General features: G+C 36.4%; 1 protein-coding gene across 1 annotated transcript; it reads right to left on the reverse strand.

Moving 5' to 3' along the window:
• Nucleotides 1-3,252: 3,252 nt before the first annotated feature.
• Nucleotides 3,253-8,815, reverse strand: LOC107805236 (mini-chromosome maintenance complex-binding protein-like). Its single transcript, XM_075255062.1, has 13 exons — nt 8,435-8,815; nt 8,218-8,331; nt 7,552-7,683; nt 7,394-7,438; nt 7,072-7,191; nt 6,510-6,668; nt 5,719-5,793; nt 5,362-5,475; nt 5,065-5,267; nt 4,828-4,963; nt 4,327-4,554; nt 3,852-3,919; nt 3,253-3,773 (listed from the first exon to the last, which is right to left on the reverse strand). Exons 1-13 carry the CDS (start codon nt 8,714-8,716, stop codon nt 3,650-3,652), a joined length of 1,800 nt encoding a protein of 599 aa, XP_075111163.1. The 5' UTR covers nt 8,717-8,815; the 3' UTR covers nt 3,253-3,649.
• Nucleotides 8,816-9,644: the final 829 nt, after the last annotated feature.

Here is a 9,644-nt window from a genome sequence, read left to right on the forward strand (position 1 = left end):
GAAACTTAACATAACTTAAATTCAGTACAACTAATGAAAACACATGACACAGGAAACATAAAGATACACTACTAGGCTCAACACGTACATGTCATTGTTTAGTTACGACCGCCTAGTATTCTCTGCTCCAACCACTTAAATTTGTCTTCCAGCGTATTTTTTTCTTCTTCCACCTCTTTGAGTTTCTCCTTCAACTCCGCAACTTCTCGTTTAGATTGTCGCTCTCTTTCCCACTGCTTCAAACACAAATAATGAAGATACTGCAACTTTTCTTTGTAGTATTCTTACTGACAGGATTCATCAATCCGTACCTCAAAATTGCAAACAGGTTCGTCGGGAACCCTATAAAACTTGTTTATACACGCCCAGTAGCGGCGTCCAGCTTCACCATCATCCCAACAGTCTTGCATCATGCATTTTTTGCCGCACTCGCACCTTGGCACATAAAGAGGTTCAGACATTTGTTAAAGCGTAAAGAAAAACTTTGCTTTTATGGAAATATTTGCTATTGGTTATTGTTAAGCGCAGAAAATAACTAGAATGTGCCCGTTATTTGTAGACAAGCCAACACACAAAACGTAGTATAGTACCGCGCTATATATATTCATTTTTTCTGAAACGAAACAACTTTTTTGCAGTCGGTTAGCTTTTCAGACCGACAAGACAATACATAAAAAGTAGTCCACCACCACCTACACATATTCACTTTTTCTGAAACGAAACAACTTTTTCGCAGTCGGTCAGCTTTTCAGACCGACAAGACAACACACAAAAAGTAGTCCACCACCACCTATACATATTCACTTTTTCTGAAATGAAACAGCTTTTTTGCAGTCGGTCAGCTTTTCAGACCGACAAGACAACACACAATTTATGCTTTTAAGTTGATTTGAGATATTTTGTGTTAAATTATATGGCTTATGTGTGTGTGTGTCTATATATATTAAGATGAACTAGGTATCAAAGCTGCAAATTAAAGTTTACATTTAATACTTCAAATTAAAGTTCAATGCTTTCAACATAATACTTCAAATTAATCTAACAAACTAAAACATTAAGCATAATACGTCTAATAATTTTAAAATAACAGAAATTGTCTCAAATCAACTTAAAATCTTAAATACGAATGTCTGGAGAACGCGCAAGACAACTCTTTATATGCCTCCTTAAACTGTCTGTGCCCTCCTTTGGACGACGAGTGTAGACTCGAACACAGATCTTGCACTTTATTATGTAAATTTCTTCATTTTCTTCTACCACATTAAAGTGTTCCAAAATAAATGGGTGCAATCTAGAATCACCGAGCATGATTTAACTTGAATTAAGAATTTGAGTTTGAGAAATGAGAGATGAGTGAAGACTTGAAGACTTGAATACTTCAATTTGAGTTTGAGAAATGAGAGAGATTGATGATTTTGTGAGTAAAAATGAAAAAATGAGGGGGTATTTATAGTTGAGAATAGGGAAAAAGTGTGATTACAAAAAGTTTGGGGGCTAAATGGCTAAAATGGCAGGCCAACGACTAGTTTTTAAACTTCTAATCGTCGGCTTTTTAAATTTTTTTTTTTAAATAGCCATTGGGCCCGTTAGGCCCGGTTGAACCGGCTCAGGCCCGCCTGCCGGTCTCATGCTAAACGGTCCCGAGCTCGCGGTCTATTTTGGGAGGACCGACCCATAGTGGGCTTTTAGGATCGTTAGGGACCGGCCCATTTGAACCGACCCGTTTGGCCCGTTTGCTAGCGGTCCCGGGCTAGGGCTGGCCCACAATACAACCTTACTATGTAGTACAAATTAGGAAGAGTGATTCCCCAATATGGTGGAAGAGTCCCTTTGAATTTGTTCAGTTACAAACAAAAACTTCAGCTCTAGAGCTGAAGTTCGCCAGTTACGAACAAAAATTTCAGCTCTAGAGCTGAAGTTCGACAGTTACAAAACAAAAACTTCGCCAGTTACAAAACAAAAACTTCAGCTCTAGAGCTGAAATTCACCAGTTACAAAAACAAAAACTTCAGCTCTAAAGCTGAAGTTCGTCAGTTACAAAACAAAAACATCAGCAATTACAAACAAAAACTTCAGTAAATAGAGAACAAAACTTCAGCTACTATGCTTAAGTTCAGCAATTACAAACAAAAACTTCAGCAAATAGAGAACAAAACTTCAACTATTATGCTTAAGTTCAGCAATTACAAATAAAAACTTCGGCACACTTGCTACTTCAGTCCCGTCTACTAGAATGCTGAAGTTTTGCGTGATTGTCTTTGCTACTTCAGCCCCGTATGCTGAAGTTACGCGAAAAAGTAGGTACGCTTGCAATTTTTTTGCAAAATGAGCACAAGTTAAAACGTGACCCAAAAAACGTATATATATGGAAATGCCCCCGTTTAGCATCACCCTTTATTAAGATAGTTTTTAAAATTTCTCTTAGAAGTTGAAAATAACTCCAAAACATTGAACTATGTAGCTAAAATTAATGCTAGGAGTTGAAAACGCTTAGGGTTGAATAAGATTCATTACAATTCGCACGTTCTGTAGCCATCATTTTATCATTTAATAGGATCCAAATTACATAGCCAACTTCACTGTGCATTATCCGATGAAACTAAATCATTAAGAAAACAACTCCATAATCCTTGACCCATTAAATATTTACTATAAATTACAAAACAAATCAAGGGTAAAAGAAAATTAAAAAAAAGATTCTTTGACACATGGAACCATCAAGCATTTGAAAAAAGATCTTGTAGTAAATAAGTGAAAAATAGAAAATACTGGAGGAATAGAAAATACACAGGTCTTCGCTCAAAGAAAGGTGCAGTATCAACGGCAACACAGCAGCCTTTCAACTATTTCATGTGTGTGGGCAACAAGATTGATTCGAAGAGGAGCAAAAGACCTTGTATACCCATATTTTTGTAGAGTTTTATTTGCAATTTTGAGAAATGGGTTTGAGCTGGAATTGCTTTTGAAAGTATTTTGAGTAAATATATATATATATATATATATATATATATATATATATATATATATATATATATATATATATATATATATTGTACAGATGGACACAGGGTGGCAATATGATACCGGTTATCTCTTGCTTAATGGGAGGATATTTTAGACGGTAAATTTAGAGAGAAATTTGGTCGTTTAGTTTCTAACGGGTATTTTAGTAAAATGAGTTCACACTATTAAAAGTCTTCACACTTAAAGTCATAACTGAAAAGTTAGCTTGAGATAAATAAAACAAAATAATACATGATCAAAGTTTAGATATTTTAGTAATTTAAATAATTAGAATACTTGAAAATTATATAAAAATAAAATGGTACAAACGTTTTGAAACGACCCGAAATGAAAAATGTTACGCATACCTGAAACAGGTTGTGACTAGTCATTTACATAAAACATAATGTTCCTGTTAAAGAGGTTTCAGTTTGGAACACCGTCATACGAAATGCTGAAGAAAACTGTAGTAATCTATAAGACCACTCCGAATATCAGTTCCTTTTCAGTGCGTTAACTGATCAATACCAGCACAGCTTAAGATTTGGCACATCATCATTTTATACAGAGAGTGAAGAAAGTGATCCACTGTTTCACTTAACAAGTATACAGGGTTTGTGACCCAATTTCCCGCTCCAGTAATGTTTTATGAGCTACCCTGCAATCTCTCCTTTCGAAGGCGCTCTAGTTCTTTGGCCATTTGCCAATGTTCAAGGGTTAAAGAGGTTTCACCAAAACTTAGTGATATAAGACGTCCCATTGTCAGCAACCTGCAGCACACATCGGTTTTAACACAACCAATGGCGTGACATGAAAACCAAACAAATAAAACTAATACTCCAACTGACCTGCTGAAATCTTGGCTACTTAAGCTTCTATCTGCCTGCCTGGCAGCTACTAAGTCATCTTCTACCACCTGTAATGTGGCAATCAATAATGAGTTAGTACTACTTTGAAGGCTTACGATCACAAACAATAAGCATGGAGCTTTAAGGGGATTTTTACCAAGGCGCAATCAATAATGAGTTAGTACTACTTTGAAGGCTTACAATCACAAACAATAAGCATGGAGCTTTAAGGGGATTTTTACCAAGGCGAGTGGTTATTGATCAACTATCAAAATCACTGTAACATAAAAAGAGTTTAAATGGAAAACAAATGTTTATACCAAATTTAAAGTGACCATTTTTTTTTCTGAAGTGACCATTTTATTTTAACAAAATGTTTGGGAGTTTTGAGGTTGCATGGAATACAAAGTGTTTAAACTCGTCTTCTGACTTTGTCTTAAACCATGAGAGGCAGATGTCTAGCATAAACTCTTACCTTCTGCATTTCTTGCTCAATAGAGTGTGACAATGATCTCATAGTAGCCAGGTACCATCTCCAAGATCGCAGCACTTCTGTCTCAACATCTTGAGCAGCATCTAATGACAATGGACGGAATGGTAAAACCAAATCTGCTGGGAGTATATTGGATTTCCCCTCAGAAAGAACTAGCAACTGAGTGTCCGCAGGTATGTCCATCTTATAATAAGTGAAGTCATATTCAACCTAGAAAAAGAAGGGAAGAACAAGTGGATATAAGATAACTTCAGTTTATACTTCCGAAAGCAAATACGCCTAAACAACCCAACCTGCATGAATATTATTAAACTGGTATTATTATCATACCCAATTATTATCTATTACTTTGGCATATACTTTTAACCTGGTATTATTTTCATACTCAATTAATATCTGTTACTTTTTCATATATTACTGTCTTCCAGTATGCGGACACAAAAGAAAACATATTTGCAAAGATAAGCATCATTCCATAATTACCTTTTGCAATTCCAACAAGCTTTTCAGGACCCTTGCGTTATCAACCCCAGTAGAGTTAAGAGTCCCTGCTTGTAGTTGTGTCTCATCAATGGTTAAATGAGAGCCTTCAGCAAGTTGCAGTATCCCTGATACCAGTCTGAAGCATCCACCACGAAATTACACAAAAGGCTAATAATGACATGTCAACTGAACATAAATATCACTAAATCTGGTTTATCATATTGAACTACCAAATACCTGTTAGTTTGATAATCTTTTCTTGGGGCAAGAGAAACTTTGTTAAGGTAATCCACTGTTAAAGGTACATAATGTGTAAATGGTAGAAGGTTCTTGAGTGCAAAATTAAGACGATGACCAAAAATAGACAGAGTTTCCTTGGTAAAACATGTTAGGTTCAAGGAAAGCTTTCCAACAGCAATTGAATCCACTCTGGCATGCACCTGAAAAGAAGAAGGTACTTGATATCAGTATCTCACAAATAGAAAGTCTCTAATCTATCCAGCTACAGGTAAGACGAGTGAGTCATTTTCATGCCTTAGACAACAGATGCAATAACATGAAATTAGCTGCAACACCATCATTTCCTAGGACAGTCGTGAGGTGCCCTACTAGAGCTTCCCTTATTCCTTTCACCAGTTGTGATTTAAGCTGCAACAATAATAATAGATGAGCAAGAAGGATCATTAGTCATAACAAGCAAAACAAAAACAGTAATTAGTCTAGAATGCAAGAAAATTTTATGCTCGCGAAGTAGCCCAACTGGCATTATTTCGCAGATACTGTCAGAAAAACATCCCCTCCTATCCCACCCCCCTCCAAAAACATAGAAAAATAAAATAAAAAAGATCAGAATAAATAGGTAAAGATAATAAGAGTTTGCCATTCAACTACCTCGAATGTGAGTGGGCCTGAAATAAAGTCTTGAGCGGTAAGCTTCCTGTGAACAAGGCAATGGAGTCGAGGTACCTGAAACAAAGAGGTGTCTTTAAGTGCATGCTCAAGAGACTTGAATGCTTCTAAATATATTTACACCGCTGGCCTTTCAACAGAATCATTCTGCATAGTTGATTTAGCTTCTACCAGATATCAATGTAGCCTTGGCTTTAGCTTAAGCAACTATATGCCATCAAATGATTTAATAGATGAAGATACCAGGAGCAAATGCAGAGGCTTCTATCAAACAGAAATATATTGTACCCTGATCCGTCATTGGATGCTATATAGAATGGAAAAAGTCCTACAACTGTGATGTTCCCTTTTACTTTGCTCCAAGACACAGAATATCACACTACCATTGTAGAAATAACGATTTTAGTTTTAGTTACCATCTCTTGATTGGCTGAGAGCAAGGAAAAGCATTAAGGTGGTTTGCTGAACAGAGAAGATATTCGAACCAAAAGACCATAGCAGGATGTTGTCCAAGGAACACAGTCATATGAAGGTAATTATTGGATTGCAATGCTCAGAACCAAAGATTGCCTTTGACAACTAAGTAATTCAGAGAAGTAAAACATGTTGAAGGGAAGTTCATGTTTGTAGAAGTATTCTAAGTATCAAACCCGGTAGTGACCGATAATAATAATAATTAGTCATAATTCTGCCTGAATCACTTCAACACCCTAAAACTCACTCCATATGACTAAAGCAGGCCTCATCACATAAAAGCATTTGAAGAAGAATACCTTGCTAGGAGGCATCTGGACCAATGTATCATCACAGAAGCTGCTCTCCAAATCCTTGTTGTCATTTTTGTCTACTGGAAACTCCGGATCAAATGTGAAGACGCCAATAAACTCAAAAACATCATTTAGCTTCAAATCAGAATCAGGAGAGTCGTATATCTGTAAGGATTAAAAATGTAAATAGTTAGAATCCACAAAGATTATTCAACAGGCTTTGAAGGAATTCCAGGAGGGCCTTACGAAAATTCAGAAATCCGACGTTCTGACGGATTAAAAGATCCTGAATGGAATGATTTTGGATATCGGTTCATTAGTAAAAAACCTTCTCCAACTTTTGAATTGTCAAAACAAGAACTTTATGTGAGAGTTGAAGCCCCAAAAGGAAAATTGGGAATTTTTCTCATAGGAGATCGGAGCATTTTTCCTTGGAGATGGAAAATTCGCCCACCAAGTTTTATCAGTTTGCAAATTCTTCCTAAGATAGTTAAAAGAATGAAATTGGATGATATAAGGATGAGGTGCATATGCAAAGTTCAGCTTAAATGAGCAACTCAAGATTTACCTTCACAAGACATGGAAAAGAAGTTGTGTCAAAATTTGGAAGCACACTCGTAGCAGAACCAACTCCCTCAGTTGGAGTGCTTCCTGAATTTGATGAACCTGAAGCAATTCCATCCTCTCGCTGGTTTATTAACAAAAAAAGGAAGCTTATTAGATGTTGATGGACAAAGAGTTGATAAAAAAACAGATAATGCAAACATTTTATTAATAGCAACCAACATAAGCACAAGTTTACATACACAATTTTCAAGTCAAGGACAGCTAGTAATTGAAGGTTGAACAAAGTAAGACAATGAAGTAATAACAAACTCAGTGTGCCATACCATCTTTTTGTTGGATGTGGAATCATGAACCTCCTCATCTGTGACCTATCAATAAAAACATCATTAAAATGCCTTGTGTTAATATGCTTATTTGTCATCTGGTTAATTTATAGCAAAATAAAATTCCGGAATATCCAGACAAAGAGATGGATATCTACTTGCATATCGACGTCATTCATTGCTAGATCATTGTCCCTCTGGCGCTTCTCCCTCTGTGGAGATGAAGAAATTGCGCATGGATTTAGCAAGGCTCCAGAAGAAGGTTCAATCCATGAATTCTGCCCTGGAACCTAAATCAAGACAAGAATACATAAACAACTTTGTAAACATAAGCAAATATGAGTTTCAGTTTATCTATTCCATCAATGTAAAAAAGAATTATACAAGAGTAAGTCTGCTTGAAAGGACAAGAACGAAATTCTCTTAGAAAACAACTGACGAAAAATAATCACTCCAAGCTAAGATCATAACTCCTACTAGAAATCAAATTTAGGAAATTTATCCAACCTATGAAATATTTATATGACACTATTTCTTTATATGTCTGTTCCAAAAGATGACACATTACTATATTTGGAAACAATTCAAATTTAAGCTTTTAGCAACCTAAATGCTATAGTATGTTTTAGATCACAAGCTTGAAAAAAAAATCTTTACTTTCTTAAATTGTATGCCTTGTCAAAGGAGGGAATATAAGATAATCATTTTTATAAATACTAACAAATTAAATTTATTAAAGCCTAACATGAATTTTGTTTTGATACAGAAAGTTTATTTACTTGTGAAAAGTAGTGGCCGTAGTCAGTGGAGAAACAAGGACTTACAGGAACACAGTAAAGTAAACGCCGCTCCCACACACGCATGTCAGGTGAAGAACCCGTAGCCATAGGGAATTGAGACAAGTCAGCAAACTTATTTGTTCTCCAAGTTTCTCCCTCCTTAAATTAGAACACCAAAAAAAAAAACAAGTGTTAGAAAAAAATTGGTCAAAGAAGACATTAGGTTCTCTGTCAGTATGAGAAATCAAGGGACAAATGATACCTTGTATGCGCCAACATAGAATTCATTACCCAACATGTCTTGTATCATTCCCCGAAATCGAACTAGAGTGTTGGGCTGCACCCATGTCATTGTTGAAGGATTCAGAAATGGAACCTTAGAAAGACCGCCATCGTCAAAAAGGAACTGACTGAAAAGATCAGTGGCGCCCCAGTCCTTGCCGTCGAATGTGGCTGGATCAGAGCCTGAAGCTACCGCCTTTTCAAATGTCAATCGGACGGCTCCCAGTGGATTTGTGAGGCAATCATACGGTAAGCCCACCATTTTTAATTGTATTCTCTGATCAATTGGAAAAATGATGAGACGAAATGCAGAGAGGCTAGGGTTGAAGGAGAATGGCAGTTAGTGGCATTCCCTCTCCGAGTCCTAAGTAGGTGCACGTTTTCCCGCCAAGTTGTGGAGGCTGCTGGATTTCCCGCCAAGTTTCAGGGCCCAGTTTTGGACTAGGCTCTAATCGGACGATTCTGCAGTCCGGCCCAACCTAAAAGAACATAGGGGGAAGTGCACGGTTAGCCTCTAATAACCCATGTATTTACTTTTAAGTCACTGTTTAAAATGTCTTTAGTCTTTAGCCACTACTTTAATAAACTTTAACTGTCCTGATGAAAATACCTTTCTGCTCATGTCCTTAACTTTTGAACTTAATTTCAAGACTTCAGGACTATATGTCCTTAACTTTTGAACTTAGAACTCTAAGTTCAGGACTACATGTCCTTAACTTTTGAACTTGAAACTCTAAGTTTAGGACTTCAGGACTATATGTCCTTAACTTTTGAACTTAACTTCAGGATTTCAGGACTACATGTCCTTAACTTTTGAACTTGGAACTCAAACTTCACGACCACGTCCTTAACTTTTGAACTTGTAAGTCAAAGTTAAGAACCTATTGTCCTTAACTATTGATCTTGTAACTGTAAGTTAAGGACTGTCTGTCCTTAACTTTTGAACTTGTTAGTCTAAGTTTAGGACCAAGTGTCCTTAACTTTTGAACTTGTAAGTCTAAGTTCAGGACCAAGTGTCCTTAACTTTTGAACTTGGAATTCAAAGTTAAGGACTAAGTGTCCTTAATTTTTGGAACTTGTAAGCCAAAGTTCAGGACCAAATGTCCTTAACTTTTGAACTTGGAACTTGAAGTTCAGGACCAAGTGTCCTTAACTTTTTAACTTGTAACTCAAAGTTAAGGACCAAGTGT

Source organism: Nicotiana tabacum, chromosome 6, assembly GCF_000715075.1.
Source record: "Nicotiana tabacum cultivar K326 chromosome 6, ASM71507v2, whole genome shotgun sequence".
Classification (NCBI taxonomy): domain Eukaryota; kingdom Viridiplantae; phylum Streptophyta; class Magnoliopsida; order Solanales; family Solanaceae; genus Nicotiana; species Nicotiana tabacum.